This window comes from Passer montanus, unplaced genomic scaffold (genome assembly GCF_014805655.1).
Source record: "Passer montanus isolate IOZ18808 unplaced genomic scaffold, ASM1480565v1 scaffold3, whole genome shotgun sequence".
NCBI classification, from domain to species: Eukaryota; Metazoa; Chordata; class Aves; order Passeriformes; family Passeridae; genus Passer; species Passer montanus.
This window is the reverse complement of record NW_024367707.1, coordinates 11,241,834-11,262,797: the sequence shown is the minus strand read 5'-3', so window position 1 is coordinate 11,262,797 and position 20,964 is coordinate 11,241,834. Positions and strand designations below refer to the sequence as shown.

Sequence of the window (20,964 nt, the reverse complement as noted above, 5' to 3'; positions counted from 1 at the left end):
ATGATTAGTGTGAAGTGATTCACATTGCATTTTTTACATTTAAATAACAGTATGATGGAAGACCAGTTTGGAAAGAGATACTTCAGTGTATTGCAGAGAAGTAAAATATGATCTCAGTCAGTACTAGATCATAACACTTATTTATTTCTTCGTATACTAGTTCATGAGCCATTGTATTACACTGAGTCATGGTGTCCAACATTTGCAATCTGAATCTAATGATAGGACAAGAAGTAATAATATAATAAGAAGTGTTATTTTACTCATGGTGTTTTAGCAAACACAAAATGAGGTAAAAACAATTTACCTCCAACTAATGTTAAAATGCTATATTGATGTGCTAATGCATTGCAAGTCTCTCTGCATTCCCCTTTGCCTTGTAAAAAACCACTTGTTTTGTCACAGGCATTTTAGGTAAATTCTCTTGAAAAAAATCAAATTACAAGAGCTCTGTGTCTTTTGCTTCCTCTGCACTGATTCACCCAATGGTGTAAAAAAAAAATTAAATTCCAAAGTTTTGTTTGGTTATGAAATTCACAGTACTCAGGACACCTCCTGAGAAAAAAAAAGGTTTTTAATAATCACCTATTCAAGCAGTATGTTTAAAAATAACACCAAAACCTCCAGCTGACATTTAAACTTCACTCAACAAACAATTCTTAGCAAGACAAACTATACTCTTTCCTGCTCTTACATGGAATATAAGCAGTTTCGATTAAATTACAAAGATTTTGTTTCTCACATTATGCCATTTAAAACAAACCTTCTTTCTATAGAACACCGTTCTTTGTATAATAGAACAGTAAGCCTTTCCAAAAATTATATTAACAATTACTGTGTAATTTAAAGACAGGCCTGAGACACAGTATTTTTGTCCATATCTAGACCAAGGAAGCCTCAAGGTTTGAAGATGTTTATATTGAAGGATTTAAGCCTGGGATCATCTCTAAGCCGGATTACCTCTACCCTTACTTATTTTCCCACACACAACATCCTATACAAAGTGAGTTCAACAGTATCTCATTCTGGTTTTCCATTACAAGGAAATTTGCCTCTTGTAAGCTCCAAGTCTCACAATAGCTGCTTGTAGCCTGAATAAAGGCTTTCTACATTATTCCCTCATAGCTAGATTTTCAAAGCTAGCTAAGCATCCCAGACCTGAATATAATGGAAAAGAAAAAAAAAACCCAAACAAACAAGTTCAAGGCTCACCAAGGTTATACATACACTGAAAATGTCACCAGGTACAGCCTTGTGTAAAACTTTGAAAAATGTGGACAAATAACTTAGACAAGCAGACTATGAGCGTAAATTTCACTATATTGAGGGTAAGTAATCGTGGAATCTCTCCCATTTCCAGAGTAAAAGTACAGACTCATCTTGCCCCTAATTCCACAGTGGGAAGAGAGGCAGCAATGGACCAGCTAAGTCTCTTCTCTCTCAGACCTCATGCAAAAGCCATATATGGGTCGGTTTGCATGCAGTGATCCATGGAGTTCCAAAACTGGACTTTCCTGATATGCATTACGGAACAACATTGCCATTGCCAAGTTTAGTGATACTATATATGTATGCATATATATAAGAAGTACTGTGTTTGTTGTTAAAATAATTAGCTTTATACATTATGGTAATACTCAGGAAGTAATCAGAAATTGAGAAAATTGTACTAGTCAGACCTAGACATATTGAAGGTACATAAAGATGCTGAAAATGCATTTTTTTCCTGAAGAATTAAAAATCAGGAAAGAGTTTATTTATTAGTTGTCCAGTTAATTTTTTCAGTGCCTTCAAGGGGATTAAGTCTTGAAAAATGATTTTGCAATGGAATATTGAAAGTGTATCTGAAATCCGACTGCAGGTACGCATTCCACATAATGATGGTCTATCTTTGGACTGAACTCATGGACCAGGTAATTTGCAATTACATTTCTATTTAAACTTTTAATGTAAGTTCAAAAGAAACTAAAGTCTAAAGGCTTAAATTTCTATCAGTTACTAAAGTTAAGATTAAAAAGAAGACTTCTTTTAAATGCATAAATTAAGTCAAATTAAAAGCATTTTCACAATGACTAAAGATGTTCTGGAGTATGATTCAGGTCATACTGAGGACTTGTGCACAGCCCACACTACATAAATTTTAAAATTAAAAAATAAACCTACAAAGTGTCCAGTCCAGTACAGCCTTCAGCAAACATCAGCAGGTGCCTGTTAAGTAAAATCAGTGCTCTGTGCTGTCTGTGCTCTGGGAACACAGTGGGTAGTACTGATTTGACTTGTGATTATTTGATTTCCTGGCAGACTTTGAATCAATTCCAATTACATTCTGAGACTAGCAGTTGGACAAACTTGTGTCTAAATCTCTCATACCAAGAGCTTTAACCACCTGCCCTGAAAGGTATGGAGGTTTGGAAGCAAGTGCAAGGCAGCAAATAATGGTTTTCTGTTCTGCCTGTGAAATCATGAAGAATGCACTAAACTGTGCCTTTGAAAAGACTTTACAATATTGTCCCATTTGCAGGGGAGATGCCACTGAGGTTGCCACCATTGTAAATGTAATTTTAAAACTTTATAACTGGCCCCACTAATCAATTGCAGACTATTTGAGAATTTGAAAACCATCTGCTCTACCAAATTCTATTATTTGTAGTTGATGTTTTTCATTACTCCCACCAGTAACATTTTAAGTATTGTAAGTACTTCACATTTGGACAGAAACCAGGGTCGTATAGGCACTTCATAAAGTAAAGCAAGCAGAACTGGAAATGGTCAGATGCTACCCTTTACATTCTTTTAAAGGCAAAGAGATTTTTTTCCTGAAACTACATTAAGAAAAAGTAAAGGAGAAAGACAAAGTCAGGGAGGGGTAGGGACCACACAGACACTTATGACAGGATGTTCTTTTAGCTCCAGAATGATTTCCCATGATAAATAAAGCTCACAGCACTACCTGTCTCCCCAGGCTCGATGCTGTGGAAGCCCATATGATACAGGCATAGCACATATGGAAAAGCAAATTCTGTAATATTTACCAGTACATTTCTGAGGTGATTTAGTTGAAGAGTCCTGTGCTTAGAGCCAGCTTTACTAATTAAATCCCTAAGTACTAATGCACATTAAACATACCCACACAATCAACCACTGCTGAGACAAAGTCCCTGTATTCTCCTGGAAGTCTGAGGGCAATGTATTAGTGTATACTTCACTATAATTAACAGGCAGGTCATTTTGTTGAAAGAACCATCTGGACCATAGTGATATCTTGAAGTACAAGTATTTTACTGCTTGAATATCAATAATTAGAATATGGCCAGCTGCTCAAACACTAATCTGCCCAGTGCAGCAGCTAGTACCAAACTAAATAATGCTTCAGTGTCAAGCAAGTACTGTAGAATTCTTTACAGTAGGAGCTGGAAACTCCAACTGCCACTGAAGGATTTCTTTACCTTCAATGGCTCTACTGCCACGAGAAAGGACCATTTGACATGTGTTATCAATGGGAAAGCTTTCACTTCAAAACCTGCCATATGAAATACCTTATTACAAACAAAGAGTCAGCACACACAGTCACTTCATTTATGTCCCTGAACTAAGTGAAAGTTAATTTTGTTTTCCTAAGATCTGGGTTTAAAAGCATTTGTGTTAGCTCTGTATTTGGTTAGCCATGCCTTGTGTTTTATTCTTCTCTGTAATTTAATTCATTATTCTTGTTTGGTTGATTTATCAGACAATGGTAGATTTTTTGCCTCTTCCTGCCTTAAGTATTCTTTTTTCTTCTGCTTTAGCATTAACAGAAACACAAAGAAAGAAGCCTGAAGCCAAGTCTTAATGCATTTTAAATATTTGTCTTTTTAAGCAAAACCAAGAGGCAGATATATTGATTTTGAATATCTAGAAGTACTTAAGATGTTTAATTTAAACAGGGGGAAGTAAAAGCACGTAGACTTAATTCAAAGAAAAGGAAGCTAAAGCTTTACCTGAGCAAAGACAGTTGTATTACATTCAAGTAACAGGCACTGAGAAAATGGTAGTGAAGGCAGAATAATGACTTACAAAATACTGTTGTGACAAGCACTTTGGAAAGAAATTACATTCTGATATTTTAGTGCATTATAATTATTGCAGCAAGTGAGGAAAATTGATGCAGAGAGTTCACAAAAGGTGGGATTTTTTTCCTTCTGTCTGGGCAAAATTTTATTTTCATACACAGATTTGCAGTAACTTGGAGGATTTTCATTTAAGTTCAATACTCAGCTCTCTACACAACCACAGAAAAACAGAGAAAACTTCAGCATTTTTTATTTTCACACTTTCAGTCTTGATTACTGCACAATATACAGAGGTTCTTAATCATCCCAAGTATCTAATCCCTTTAAATAGGGGTTTCAGAGTGCATCCATTTTTGGTAACAGATGGTACTCTGTGACCTCAGTACCAAGGAGTTAAAAGTGATTTGTTTGATTTGATTCCACTACTTGGCAATTTCTAATTTCACACATCAAGATGGCCAAAATATCTAGCCATGGAACACATTCTACTTTTAATTTACAAAAGGGGGATTCATGCTGTTTAAGCAATGTACTGTTTCTCTAATCCCAGGCCTAAGTGAAAGGCAGCAAGGAAAAGACTTTTTTTTTCCTTCAGAAAGAAGCTATTGTATTCATATCCAACATGCTTTTGGATGACTCTGTCTAGCAACATCATGTGCATTTGCTAAGTACCTTGTACTGCTTGAAGTGTGAAGGTATTTTTGCTAGCATACATCCTGAAGTGATTATTGTCATCATACCAAAGCATGCAAACTGAAAGATTATTTCAGAAAGAGCTTTATTTTAATGTAAAGTCCAGATTCTACATTCCCTTCATGCCTTATGCTTACTAAAGTTAATGGGACTTAAGAAATTACACTTGAAGAACAGGCCCAGAGAAGTCTTTCTTTCTTACCATATTGTGGCACATTATGATGCATATAAATGGAAATCCATCCCCTTACTCAGACTTTAATTCAAACTGTGTTCAGTTTCTGAGTACTGATATGCAGTCATCCCTTTGCTGTATAATAAACTCAGCAATAGTTTAGTTTAATAATAGATTGCAACACCCCCTCTGATGCAGTTGTTGCACAGGACAGAGGTCTGATGAATTCTGTTCAGAAAGATGATATAGAACTGAGAGCTTCGGCCCTGATGTCATCACTGTGGTCTTTTCACTGCCTTCCCAGAGTCTCATCTGCAAAGTTCACTAAGGAATACATCTTCAATCATGGAGGAACTATCTTTGAATAATCAAGAAACATCACCATACCTTCTGTAAATCCTAAGGCACATTACAATAAACTTGGATGGCCTATGCAAGCTTGTATTGATGGAGGATAAATTGAAAAAACAGTGGTAATATCTGTTAGAGAGCCTTAGAGACAGAACTGAATAACTTGATTTAACTTCACAGTTAGTTTGACTTCGAGCAGATGTCTGGACCAGCTGACCTCCAGAAGTCCCTCCTGCCCATTCAAATTCTTCTATGACTCTGACCTATATTCAGCTGCTTAGACTGAGTAAAATAATTCAAATTCAAAAGCAAAATAGCTTCTCAGCTAAAATGAGATCAGTGAAAATAAAGAAATAATCTAAAACAACCTTAGGAGCATGTTTGTGTTTCTTTAAATGATATAAGCAATCCACACAGGTCTTTCCTTCTGTTTCTGTGATCTGTGGTATCCTGTGAGGCTACAGTGTTGGGACACAGTAAAAAAACTCTTCTAGAGAGCCATCTTAGTTAAGGAGAAATTTAAAAAAATTTTAGAGAATATCTGGTCTGCATAGAATGGTACGACCCCTGAATTAGGAACACAATAAAACCTGAGCAGTTACTAATATAGAAAATAATAACTCTGTTCTTACCAAGAGAAGGGCTGCTGTTATAGCAGCCATTATAGTTTTCATTACAGCTAAAAGAAACTGTTTCAATGCAGCAAGGGCAACTGTAGGGTTGAATAAAGTTCAGTAAATTTCAGCAAAGGCAGGGTCCTGCACCTGGGGAAGAACAACCCTCTGTGCCAGGACAGGCTGGGGGCTGACCTGCTGGGGAGCAGCTCTGTGGAGAAGGACCTGGGGTGCTGGTGGAAACAAGCTGTCCAGCAGGGAGGTGATCCTGCCCCTCTGCTCAGCCCTGGTGAGGCCACCTCTGGAGTGCTGTGACCAGTTCTGGGATCCTCAGCACAGGAGAGATATGGAGCTGCTGGAGCTGGTCCAATGGAGGGCAACAAAGATGACTGAGGGACTGGAGCCTCCTATGAGGAAACGCTGAGGTTGCTGGGCCTGTTCAGCCTTGAGAAGAGAGACTGAGAGATGATCTTATCAATGCTTACAAATGTCTGACAGATGGGTATCAAGAAGATAGGGTCACAGTCTTTTCAGCTGTGCCCAGTACAAGTGACAATGTGCAAAAGATGAAACAGAAAAATGTTCTTTTAAATGAGGAAAAAATCCTTTACTTTGAGGGTGACAGAACACTGTAACAGGATGTCCAGAAGGGTCTCTTTCTCTGGAGATATTTGAAACCTGCCCGGATGTGATCCTGTGTAATCTACTCCAAGTGAACCTGCTTTAGCAGAGAGGTTGGACTTGATCATCTCCAGAGGTCTCTTCCAAACCCAGTCATTCTGTAATTCTGTGATACCATCTTCATATAAAAAAAAAAAAAACCACCACCTCTTCCAAACCCAGTCATTCTATAATTCTGTGATACCATCTTCATATTAAAAAAAAAAAAACCACCAAAATCTAAATAACATTTTTATTTCATCATCTCTGCAACCATCTCCTGTTCGTGTCATGAAGTCTAACACAGAAAGTCCAAATGTACATGAAAACCATACCAGACAAAGCAAAGACTACTAAAACCAACTCAAATTTGATCAATTTACATATTTCCAACATGTTTAAGCTTGAGAAATTTATTTCTTGAATTATTTTTTTATCATGGTAACTCTTACACCTATCAACTTTACTTATTTCACACGGTATCATGCTGGCCTCCTAATTTTTCTGTTTTAAAGTTATACATTCTAATTTAAGACTATAGAATGTCTGTGTTTCTCCACTAAAAAAGTGTTGACTTTTAATAGCAAAAATGAGAGCATTAGTGCCAACAACTGAGACTTCTGTGTTCACCCACTATGTAGGAGACAAACAGGTCAGGTTTTTTTGTCTGGAACTATCTGAACTCTAATTGCCTACCTGCAATAAAAATAGATGCCATGCCACTGAACAGGCTCAGGTAAGATCTTCCTCAGTATTTCCTATTATAGTTGCTGCACTCTACTACCTCCTACAACTCCCTAAACACAATCTAGTGCAGTTCATAAAGGTGAAAGATGTGTGGGTTCAGCTCCCAGCACAGCTGTCTCAGTAACTGCTGTTTTTCATGAAGACAATGTGATTTTCCTGCTGTGTTCCTTGCACAGTCACACAGACCTGCTCTGCAGTAAATTGTTACTAGCAAATTTACAGTACCTCATCCATGCACTACATAATCTCCAAACCCTTGCAAGAGCTTATAAAACCTGCTGGCTTCTATATTTCAGTTCCACACAAGGCAATGGTTCCTGCAGAGTTACTGCGTGTGCTGTCACTCAGAATACAGATATTTTCTTTTTAAAAAAGAAAAAAAAGGAAGGTAAGAGTGATGAACTGCCATATTCTGCCCCTCTTCACACACCTTTGCTATCACTGTTTGTTCTGCAGGAAACAGGAAGGCATCTTGCACTGCATGGCTGGAGCATGTACCCAAACACCCCAGTGCACCTCATAGAATTTGCCCCCCACCCAGGGCCAAAATGGGTTTCTGGGTGTCCCCTTATGTCACTGGATGCACACAGCTCCACACAAGATGAGTCACTGTACAGTCAGCAACTCAGCAAGTACACCCCTGGCACAAGGTGACAGCATGAAAATCCATGTCATTTTTGACACGTCTGTGACATAGCTGCCTTTGATATTCTCCAATTCTGGAAATTACATTTTGAAATCCTCTTATTTCCAAACTATGAGTCACTATAAGGATGCCTTATTTCTTTTCATAGACATTTACAGCCTTTAATACAAATATTACCTCCAGGTATGTAGCAGACAGTGAGATTCTGCTCCAGATTTAGATGGAAACATTTAGGTTTCTATGGTGCAATGCCTCTAAGTTCAATAACTATGTTACAATAGCATTATAAATAGTGGACACCTAGTTCAAGATATCTGTTCTGCTCAGGATTTTCCCTCCACTAAGTATAACTAACTCTGGCAAACTATTCACAAGGTGAATGTCAGCAGGGGTGCTGGCATTTTGGTCACAGGACACATGCTCTTTCTTCTGGCAGCAGGCTGGCAGGAAAACAGCTGCAGCAGGATTGATTGTTCCACTGGGCTGAATCTCCAGACTGTGAGTTGCACAACCCAGTCTGACGCCTGTGGGAGACATCATTGTCTCCTCATCTTCGAATCCTGTCCCTTGTTTTTTTTCAACACAGACTGCCAAAAATAGAACCTCAGCTCACAGAGAGACATTAGGCATCTCTAAGCTTTCTACAAATGAGCTGTCTAGGCTCCCCTCTGTTCTCAGTAAAGAAGAGAGGCATCTCCAGAGAGCAATTCTGCTGCTGTGGGGGATGAATTGCTGCAGAAGTCACCTGCTTTTCTGTTCTAATAAAAGAATCATGGACAATGAGTTGACATCTCACTTGCAGAGGCTAAAGTTTAAGGTGATCAGTCTTGACAAAGCTCAGAATATATAAATCTCACTTTGGATAACAAAAACAACATTTTTTTGTAAACTGAATATGCCCGATTAAAATTGCCTCAACTTTTATTTAAACTTTAAATTGTTACAGCTTTCCATGAGGCAACCCAAAAATGAAATATAATAGGGAAAGGAAGGAAAAAAAAAACTAACATAGTCAAGACAGGGACAAATATTCAAAATGTGCACGTACTCAGCTGAACCAAGCATGCAGGTTTTAGGGAGGAATAAGGATGGATTTGAAAGTAATTGGCATAGCAGGGCCTGGAAGGTAACCATTTAAAAAGGCACGCAAAGGATAAGAAGCAAAGGACACCTCTCACAATCCACAATATCCAGTGTGATATATTCCTATGTTACATAGCATAACTGAACATTTATATAGCCTGTCCTCCTTCAGGGTGTTGCCACACACATCTAAACCCAAAAGCACTTAAATATTTCTGAAATTCTTTGAAAATTCAAGACGAAAACATGACTATCCACTTTGTAGCCCCTGATTTCAAGCACAATGGATTTCATTTAGTGGTACTGATACACATGTAGATTGATCCAAGTTAAAAAAGGAACCGTGTGAGCACATTTTAAAACACCAGCACATGAACCTTTATAGCTAAACTGGAGAAACCTATATGCCCTTAGACAACAAGAAAGGAAAATCCCTTTTTTGATTTCTGAATATGAATAGACACTTTATGTCATTTTCCTTTTGACTGGAGGACTAAACCATAAAATTTCTGTTAAAACTTTTCTGAACCAGAAAACCAGAAGGATGCATGCTAGAAGAAAACTAACTTCAAAATGTTTTCTGGTTTTTACCAGCTATCCATTCTGTTCTAAATCAAGGTGACTGATAAAGTTTGGCATAAAGCTAAACATTCATATGTTGCTCAGAACTTTTGTGGGTAATGTCACATTCTGCTATTTAAAACTTTAGAGAGGTAATTCCTACCCAAATAAAAATTGTCTCAGCTCTGTGAAGATTCAGTGTCCCAACTGACTATAATTTTTGGATAGCTGACTCATGTAATTCCCTCCTGTAAGGCATATACACAGACATAATGCAGAGAGGCAATGTTTCCCTCCAATGTGAAGATGAAGGGATGAAAGGATGGGTGTAGTATTCAACTATTAATTACTTATAATATTGCGTTAATGTTTTACAACTCTGAGATGGATGGGAAGAGTCCTCCTTAGAGAAAATTGTAAAGCAAAATTTGACAAACCTGTCTTCTTCCAGTAGACTTTGACCTGAAGTTGATTGTCCTGATAGAAGGGAGTTCCAATTTTAAGAAAACGAGTGGTTTTCCTTCTTTGAAAGGCTGGGTAAGGCTCTACCAGTCCTTTCTGTGATTTCCCAGCAGATGTTCGTTCCTCTGCAATACACAGAACAATCAGGAAACTATTTAGTTAACTACAGTGCTGTATATTGACTGTGCTGAATTTGGTGTAATTCAGAAAATAATAGTATCTTTATTCCAAATGACCTTATTTCCATTTCTTACCTAAATGAAATAAATATAAAGAATTAACTGTCCATAATCACTGAAAAATCACTCATTTGAAATTCAGTCAAATTTAGAAAGTGATCAAAAAAACCAAAACATTTTCACAGGGAAATGCTCTGTAAACTTTCTGAAGAGTAATAAGGAAATGGACTGTATTTGTATTCCCAAGAACAAAAAATGTTAACACAATGATTTTTTAAACACACACAGTATCTACCAGTAGTTCTCTGTAATACTTCACAGTCTTTATATTCATGCAGTGTTTGAACATGCACAAAATCCAAGGACAGCATTGAATGTAACACACAGAGTGCCACATGTGGTTACTACATCAAAGAAAATATAGTTCTCTGGTATGCTATATATGAACACTGTGGTCAGATTAAAGATCTGTCTTGCCCACTTTCTGTTCCCAACAGTGAATGGTGAGGGCTTAGGAAAACATTGCAAGAGCAGATTTTTCTTTCAGCAATTCCCTTGGTGCTGTATGCCTTGCTTCCAACAAGCAATTGCAATTGGATGTCCTTCATCAAGCATTTTGTTTGGTAAAAATTTATCATCATTTAGCAGGGTTGACAGTACTTACAGATATTTTCAGTTGAAAAGAAAGAAATGTTCGTTCAAACTGCACTTTTCATTGCACAATTGTAAATGTATCTGATCTAATTAGGAGGAGGATCAGATTATAACCAACAAAAAAGCTGTATTTATTTCAATATTACACCTAAATTAAAACTAAAGAGTCCAATAATAAGGAAGTGGAAAATTATTAATTACATACTTGAGAGAAAGAGGGAAAGATTCAGGTTTCAATAATTGTCAGGAGTAATATATAAACTTGAACATTTTGCCTTATATGCAGCTTCAATTGAAACTCACTTGCTTTATGGCCAAATTTTACTTTCTCAGCCCTTTGCTGAATCTGATATGATTTTTCATTTTGTTTGTTTGTTTTAAATCAAACTACCAAACTCAACTAATTCTTTCTCAAGGTAACCATAAAGTTACTACTACCCAAATGAAAATGAAAACGTTATAGAGAGAAGTACAAACTAAAATCTATTAGGTATTCCTCAATTTAAATTATTTTAATTTTATTAAATCTCTGCTTTGCTATTCTCTGTCTGCTCTACTTCCACAAAAACCAGGACACCAATTTAGAATATTTCTATATAAAGATCAAGCAAGAATCTTGCTACATTTCCCAGAAGTGAAGCACACAAATATAGTGAGGCAATGCCTTTCTGAGTGTGGGGAAATGTAATGCCAGAGGGCTGAGGTCAAAGCTCACAGAAGTGTGTAGGACTAAATTACTTGAGAGGGGTATGGGCTATCTCTATTCTGACAATAGGACAAGGCACCTAAAAACCAGAGCGTAATTCCACACAGAGCAGAGTATCTGACAGTGGGACTTCAGCAAAATTGGCAGGTTGCTTCCGGAATTATTTCCCAAAGTCCATGAAGTCCCAAATACAGACAAGCCAAAGATGTCATGTCCTAGATAGTATTTCAGGCAATTTTTTTTGTTTCTTTTTCATATTTCTCCATCTGCTTGAGTATTCTCAAAATTACATCAAGCAGGAGTGGCTCTGTACCTAACTAGCCTGAGTGAGATATAGAAGATGAATTTGCATCTCCTGCAAGAGTAGTTTTTACTGGCTCATCTATGCAAAATATAATCTAGCCATTAAAAAAAATGTCCAAAAAGGCCTAAATACATCCCTCAGTAGAGTGCTCTATCAATTAAAGTGAGTGATATTAGAGGTTTAAGTTCAAAGAATCTTGACTCCTTTACCTCATGGCTTTAAGAGAGGAGATGCTCAATTTTTTCTATAAACTTATTACTGAAATACTCTAAAACAAATATGTGTTTTAGTTGATACAGGCACTGATTTGCTGTTAAAAAGAACAAAAACTCATTAAATAAATGATGTTCATACTTTGAACAGTCAAAATTTTTGAAGTATACGAGATTAAAAAGATACTGTTCTCAATAGTTTTACCCTAGTTTAAAATACAATACAACAATTAAAGAACCTTTTAGTACAAAAAGGTCACCCCAGTAAAGCAAAATAAAGCACAAGGCATTAGAAAGTCTGTACTAATTACACATAAGTAGGTAGCAGATTTTCACAAAAGCTATTGATGGTCTGTTTTCTGAAGCAAAACAACCATAGAGAGGGCAGGGTATCCAAGCAAAATTGTGGAAGGAATTTAAATCTAGTTGTGACAACAAAAGGAAAGAGGTGCCATTGCAGTGGACAGAAAATGATGAAGCAGTGGAGTCATATGTGAGGTAAATAAACTCCATTTGGTGGGGGATTTATAAGTAATAACTCAGATGTGACCTGCATCAGATTCTGAAAAACACAATGTTTTGAAGAGCGGAAACTGAAGCAAAGATTTTCTCCCAACATAAACCCAAGGGTAATATAGACCAAGAGAGTCAGAACATTAGTGAGGCCACAGAGAGCTAATATAGCCCTACCAGTGAAAGGATTTCTCACAGTAAATATGCAACAGTACAAAAAATTACATGCTCATATCTCAATTATTCACCTTCAGTTTAGAAGGCTTTTGTTGAATGGAAAGTCTTTATTTACTATCATATTTAAAAACTATGATGGTCTGACCTAATGTTAGGAATACCAATAAAGCATGACAAAGGTCAGTTGATTAATTATCCCTGCTTACATGTTGGAAACATTTATAAAGCTATACTAATAATAAAATGAGACAAAGAACTTAAAAAGCTTGCCCATTTTCTCTTTGGCTAATTGTATACAATGGCATCGAGAACTTTCTCTCACTTAGCAGGACACAGAACAATCTCAGATAGCTAAAACCCCAACATCAGGATTCTTTGATTATCATAAACTCAGCTCTGAGTTGAGTTCTTCCTTAAACCTGTGATGTTGTGGTGATATGACAGTCAAAATGACTGGACTGAAAACTAAAAACCTTAACGTTTAGCACCAAGAGACAGAACTTCACAGAAATTTTATCAAAATGAGTAGGGAATTGGGTAGGGGGATGGTGCGGAAAAGAATTTTTATTTGTTTATCTAGTGAACTTTGCAGGAGAGGAAGAGAAGAAAAAAAAAGAAGTAAACGCCACAAATAATTCTTAGGAAAAGAATCAGCAAAATTGAAATGTCTCAAACACCAGTGATATGCTTCTAGCAGAGCTCAATAGCTCAGTGTATGCAATTAAACACCCAGTTCCCACAATTATTTTTTCCTCTATTACATCTCCTGTGTACATATAGAAAAAGGGGAAAATGTAATAACTGCAAGAAGATTTTGACATCATGCACAGTCCTGCAAACTAAGCTCCTTTTCTAGGGGATGAAAAAAAGCACAGGTACAATCTAGAAGAGCCAATAAGGAAAATGCAGAACTCTTATATTCACTTACATTGGGCTTCACTGAGGATTTAGCTCAAATTTTCCTAATATACATTCCAGCTGATATTCTGGTATGTATTTGAAGCAAAGACTCAGTGCATGGAAGAGATGAAAACTTGACCTTCTGCTGTCTCTTAAAATGGCCCAAAAGAGTAGTAAAGATTAGTTTAATAAGGGAAAAAGAGGGATACTTCAGCTTATTTTTTATTCTTGGTGCATTAATAAGTGAAGCAACCATAGACAAGAAGGTCTATGTTAGCTAACAATCACATTACAATATTTTATATATACCCAAACAGAATATGACAACAACAGCAGTTGATTAGTTAGATTGAAAGTAATTACAGTTCTCTTATGAAAATGGTTACAAGTTTAAACTGTGAGTGTACTTTAAAGAAAAAATGTAAATGAATACAAAATGAAATGGAGTCAGGGCAGAATAATTAAAATCATATTATTTAACATATTATTTTCAGAACTCTGCTGCATTAGTTATCAGAGACCTATCAGCAACTGGGGCAGTAACTCCATATTGTACTGTAATTGTATAAATACATTTAAACAAGGCTAAAATAATGGTTTTCTGCCAGATTCAGATACAGTTTGCAATTATATTACTTAGCATGTGAGGTTCTAAATACCTTAACAACATATAACCTAACATCTGAACACCTTGAGATTTTAATTTGAATGTGGATCCTATGAGTGCAATATTTTGAAAATGCATGGTTGACAGATATGGAATGTTTTAGATTCCCTAAAAGAAGAGTCAATGTTTTACATATCAACTCATAGGAGACACAAGCTTTTATGTTCCAAGAATCTGACTTAATGGGCTACTAAAAATAGCCAGGATTTTGGAAAACATATAAGGTTAATACTGTCTAGTTAAGACACACAAAAATGGTTTTATTCCATCAATTCAGAAACATAGTCAGTATCTATACCTGCATTGAATCTAAAATATGTTAACACCACAGTTATGCAAAGGCTTCCATTTTCTTTGCAGCTGTTTATTTTAGGTGAGTAGAGTCTAATTCAAAGAACTAGCCAAAAACTGCCACCAATTTTTAAATAAGAAATTTAACAAGAAAAGGTCCCTCAGCTTGACCAGGAGATGATCATTGTGCTATGGAACAGCACACTTAAAGAAAATTATTTTTTTAAATTTAAGAAATCATTATATAAAACATTCAATTTCCAGATAAAAGAGAGAGAAAACATTCAGGTGTTTGAATACTCACTATTATTCCTGATGTCCTGAGTTGTGCTAAAATGGAGAGAAACCTTAGCACTTTTTAGGCGTATCTGACCCCAACGTGTTACTGCCTGCAGCTCTACATTGTAGTTGCTGTTGGGTTGGAGCCCCTCCAGGACCACATAATTTTGGGCCTATAATAGAATAAATATACAAAGCAGTTATAATATTGCTAAAACACATGCCTTTATTAAAAGCAGCCTTGTTATCTTAGGCACACTACTTTTTTGAAGTTAGAAAACTCATATATAAATTTCAGAGCAAAATTTCCTTTCTGCAAAAGATTTCTTTAATTGGACTCTGTTTTCCTGTGTCATTTTAAAAATACTAACCTACTTGATGTTTGCATAATTTTGGCAGTTTCTTGGCAATTCCAAGCCTATTGTTTAGGCAAAACCTAAGGGGTTTTCTTCTATATAACAAGGTTTTTCTCTTATGCCAAAATCATTTTAGCAAAAGGAATTTAAGCACTATATTCCACAATTTCTGTGTTAGTAAGGCAATTGAAAACTTTTTGGTAGAGACAGTCAGTCTGAAGATAGCTAAAGTCCAACATTTAATACATTTTTCAATACATTCTATTTGTTTCAACTTCTGAAAAAAAAAAATTTAAAAAGCAAGCTCCAACCAAAAATACCCTCTAATTGGAAAGAACACTTTTACTGTGTAGAATGGAAAATAGAATAGAAAAAACACCATTTCCAATGTCACGGAACTGTATAAAATGAAGAAACAACAGATTAGATTTATCATTCTCCAGTCAAAAACATACATTAAGGCAAAGCACATGATATTGTAAAGAAGAGCACAGTCTTCTCAGTCTTATATTTTATTTTGCTAGATTTAATTATAAAAATATCCTTCTAGTCCATATGCCAGGTGGAAGATATTACTTCCTGTTTTCATATAGAATTTCTTGTGCCTTTCAAGTTTGACAGTCCACATAGAGTAAAAAAAGTACCATGTACCGAGGTAACCACCCCATATTTAACACTTGGGATGATAAAAGGGGATTGCCAAAAAGTATTTAGTATTAATTATCTTTACTTCTTTAGTGCTGATATCTTGACTATTACTTTTGATTAACAGTGTCAGTATTGTAGTCAAACTAATTCAATATCTACCTGGAATGAATTAATGTGGAAATCAGTACAAAATTATTTGGGCTGGGTTTTATCTAAAGGTAAAAACTGGACAAAATTAATCTTCAGTGATTTGTAACAATTAAGATTTTTCCACCTTTCCTTTTTTTTTTGTTTTTTAAATGTTTGTGCATTTGACATTCTTTAGCCTGGGAGTTGCTACAATATTCAAATGACCATTGATTAGAAATAGCATCTGGAGTGTCCTGAATCCCACTGGCAGTGCTGTGCAGTTTCACGACATGCTGCAGAAGAAAAAGTACAAGTCAGGAGTAATATGAAAGATATTGTAAGAACCTGCCTTTTCTATAAAATACTCCTTGTATTTCCCTATACTCAAGGTCAAAACTCCATCTGAATTATTCTAATGTTCTAATGAACCTGTTTTAGTATTATTTGTATGTAGGAAATACCCTATAGAAAGGTATTAAAGACCCAGCCCAATTTTAAAATTCTGTGGGTTTCTGATATACTGTCCAGCTCACAGAGAAAAAACTCTCTGTTACCTTCAGGCTGAAGCCTCTTTCCTGAAGGTCTTTACTCAATGTAAGGTTTCTTGAGGAACACAAACTTTTCTATGTAGCACAGTCCAACCCTACTCCTATCTTGCCACAACTATTTTTTTAAAGGACAATAAAGAACTAACCTTTCATTCTGTGCAAATTGACTTGCATGATTTCATCACACAGCCTTCACTGCCTTTATTTCTGTCAGGGTTTGATGACTGAGGGACAGAGAGGGAATTGTGTCCCTCTGAGTGTCATTCATCACAGTGCAATGGGCAGCAGGAGCCAAAACACAATGTTAACATAGACATGGGACCAAATTCTCACTATCAAAAGCACTGACAATCAAGTTCTGTCTAACTGATTTCTGTTATTTCTATCTAATTATTTCTATTAATTTATTTAAAATAACGTGCAACATGCTTAAGGATATCATAACAAAAAGCTTTCCAGTAAAGCAATATTTAACACATTACTCAAGAAACTCAAAGCAACTTGCTGTTAAGGAAATATTGCCAGATCTTTGGCACAGCAGTTTATTTAAAGAGTTTTGTGTATGTTTTTCCCTCGGACCTATACTGACTATTTAATGATTTCTCCATGACTGTGTCACAAGTTTTACTTGCATAGTGAAAGAAGAATGTGACAGACAATGTCAGGATTTTTAAATAAAATAAACACTTGAAGAAGCACTAATATGATAAGCCTAAATTTAGAGGGCTAAAAACATTTAACTTTTCATTCATCTTTCCTGAAAAATCTTATAACATTTACCTGTATTCTAAGGCAGAAGTTTACTTCACTCCCTCAGTTCAGTGTAAGAAAACAATTGAGAGATCAAAATTTTCTATGGGCTTCATGATACTAAAAATTAGGACCACTACTTTACCAATTAAATAATTGGAACTTATCACATATTTTATACTTACACTCTATTTTGTGTAAAAATAAACCATATTTCTGTCCCAGTTACTGATTTCTTTCTTACCCCATTGGTAATCTTCCTTCTCTTTTTTTTTGCTGGAATTACATATTTGCTGTATGTCCAGCTCCAGAAGACTTTGTAGTGGTGTACTGGGATATCAGGCTCTTCTGGAAGATCCCAAGTAATCATTGCATTTACACTCCCATCATTGTTTGCACTGATATTGGCAATCCTGATATTAGATGGAGCTGGTGGAGCAGATGGATCTGGAATTTAGAAAAAAAAATGAAAATATTATAAGGGAAAAATTATGTTCATGAAAGTAAAGATTATCTTCACCTCATGTATTTATGAGACATTCATGAGCCAGCTCTACACTCTAAATACATTGAGGAAAATCCAGGCAAAGACATCCTGTAACTGAGATGGTTTCTTGTAAATTCTAGAAATTCAAACTCTACTGAAATAAAAGTTATGGGTTCGCATCTAGTTCGTCATTATTTTGAGTTGTTGATAGTTCACAAACATGATGAAGCTTTATCAAAATGCACCATACTATCAGTTTTCCTTCTGTCACTCACTTTAAATACACAGTGAGTGTAAAACATTCAGGTTCTACAAGTGGCCTTGTAGAGTCACCACAGAACTGTATGGGTGAAACACTGAATATTTTTTTATTGCCAGATAATTCTCAGATGATAAAAGTATTTTTTGACATATTGAATCTTTCTTCAAAATTCTAATATTGATATCTACCACCATGGGACATAAACACTTTCTTAGACTAAATGTAATTAAAGCATAATGATATATTACACTGTGGTAGAAATCTATAGAGGTTTTTTTTAGAATGTCAAAAAGCAATTAGCTACCCTTTTGATTTATTTCACTATTCTGGTTCAATCCCTGGTCAATATCAACTGAGATAGTATTCCTTCAGTTGTCTTTGTGCTGACTCTAGAGTCAAGGACACACAACAGTCAGAGTTTGAAGACGATTAAATATCAAATCTTTTCCAATATTAAACTTAAGGTCCTCCTTGTGGATTCACTGTATAATATCCTGGTCCCAAGTAATGTGAATCAATGAAGATTTTACAACAAAGCTTCTGAAAGTCCAGTTTGATGTTTACCAACTCCTATTTTTTAATTCGACTTTTAATTTCTACCCTTTTAAAAATGCCTCTGTCAGCCAAAATTGATGACAAAATACAAGGAAACTGCAAAAACAAAATTTACATAGACGTAAGCAGTGAGACTAAGAAAAATTAGAAGCATATCAGAAGAGTAAAAGAAATTCATAGCAATTAAAACAATTATGAATGTACAGCCATATGAGCCATCACTTATTTGCCAGAAATAAAACTGGAGGTGTGAGAAGGGGACATCATTCATTCATTTATTGTATTGTTCACCTGTATTATTTTAAATTGGTAAATGAGCTGTTAAATAAACAGTCCAGGCATACTTAATTAACCAGATAATCCCTATGAAAAATGGTCTCACTGAAAAATTCCATCATTTAGTTTATAAAAAAGACACATTCAGAATTAATAAAGACAGAACTTCCCTTTTAAAGATCAGCAGATGTGAAAAAATTACTTATTCCTGTTATTAAACAGGACTCTTGCTGAAATAACAATGCATACTCCTGTTTCCTCACACATTCCATTTTAGTTAAATAGTAATGGATGTCCCTGTTTTCCTCACACACACAATTCAGCCCAACTTTTGGCCATAAAAGTTACAAAGCATACTTAAGAATTCTGGAAATTTAACATAATTTCCAAATAATAATAATGCCTCACTTCTCACTTGTTGTTTTTTTTTAATCCACCAGCAAGTCAGTTGTGTTTATTTTTTCTGGCTTTGGAGAAGCACTGCTATTACACTCATTTCCTTACCTGTGAAGTTGCCAACCACTCCATCTTAAAGTATACTAAACTATTTATTCCAGAATTAAATAAAAATTTAGCTAAATAGTTTGTACTATTCTCTCACACAATTTTTCATTTACTTCTATTATTTAAAAGATAGGTATAAAATGTAATTTAGGTAAACTAAATATAAACAGAATCATGGTTCACATATATAAGACATTTATTAAGCATTCATCTCCACTGATTTAAAATGTTAGGGGCTTTTATATGTTATATGACATTATATTAGGGATATAAAACTTTTATAACCTGAAGTGCAACATGATCATATTACTGTAGGTGAATTATTCAGGTTATCTCCCAGAAGTGCTATGCATCATGTATTATGTATACAAAACATACGGGATAAAATAAAAGTGTTTCAGAGAATATATCTTCCTAAATGGTCAGATATAAGCAAAAATAATTCAACTTATAAAACATGTTTGTCCTCATTCTGCATCTACAAGAGATAGAGAGTCATTTTAAAAAAGATTAAAAAGTTAAATGAAATAGGTCCTTTGGACAAAGTGTATTACTTGATTAAAAACATTTTGAAGTTCTCTTCACCAATTTTTTGTAGGTCTAAAAACTAATGATCAAATTTAGATTTTTTTTTTAATTTTCAAATGTTTATATGTCCATTGCAGCAAAAGAAAACAGTTAGAAAGAACTATGTGTGTACTGAAGCCAATAGATCATTTCTTCTAAATTCTACAGCACCAGCGTATCTGTACTTTTATAATTGCACAGTTTATTGAAAACATTATCAGTAGCATTTCTTCTGTGCTCACTACCCACAGTCCAGGCAGCAGACAAAATGCTGATCCACATTTGAAAGAAAATCTATGAATGGTTCTACTTTGCTGTGTGAGAATACAAACATTGCATAAAAATCATTGGGTAATTACAGTTAAGGATAGAAAGAATGTCCTTTTAGAAGGAATATACATGTGAAATAATACAGCAATAGCAGATATTTTCCTGAGTGCCCTCTTTCTTCAAAGACTCTTCTGAAAGCGTCTCAAATGTCAACCATAAAAATGCCTTTGAACGAGAACAGTGGTGGTGGTAGAAGACAGAAAGGAGGAGATGTGCAGCTAACAGACATGAAAAGGTGAGACACTCAAAGTAACACATTTTCTAAGAGAGCTTTATTAAAACTAGTAGACAGATTAAGAAAATAATTAGCTATAAAGATATAAAATATCAAAAATAAACAAAAATTATTACAGTTTTGCATTTATTCAAGTGAAAAAAAATCCTGTCTTTTTGTATGGATGCATCAGTAAAATATTTTGTGGATTTGGGGTGTATTACCTGAAATATTAAGACACTCAGTGAGCATTTTATATCAGATTAGGATCCATTCCATATTAAGTATTTCAATGCCACCATATAATTTATTCATCTATTTTGATATATTTCTGTGACACTCATCACTATTACAACTGACAGAATAATCATTTTGCAAGTTAAGAACCCAAGAATATTAATTATTTCTTCATTTG

The 20,964-nt window shown here is 35.2% G+C and overlaps 1 protein-coding gene across 2 annotated transcripts in view; it reads right to left on the bottom strand.

Moving 5' to 3' along the window:
• ANOS1 (anosmin 1) overlaps window positions 1–20,964 on the bottom strand; it is a 129,013-nt gene that overhangs the window by 16,439 nt on the left and 91,610 nt on the right. For both annotated transcript variants that reach the window (XM_039714402.1, XM_039714403.1), the window contains 3 exons: window positions 17,599–17,801; window positions 14,949–15,096; window positions 10,017–10,166 (listed from right to left, as the gene is read on the bottom strand). In XM_039714402.1, the coding sequence (XP_039570336.1) occupies window positions 10,017–10,166; window positions 14,949–15,096; window positions 17,599–17,801 (501 nt within the window). The remainder of the gene's footprint in view (window positions 1–10,016; window positions 10,167–14,948; window positions 15,097–17,598; window positions 17,802–20,964) is intronic.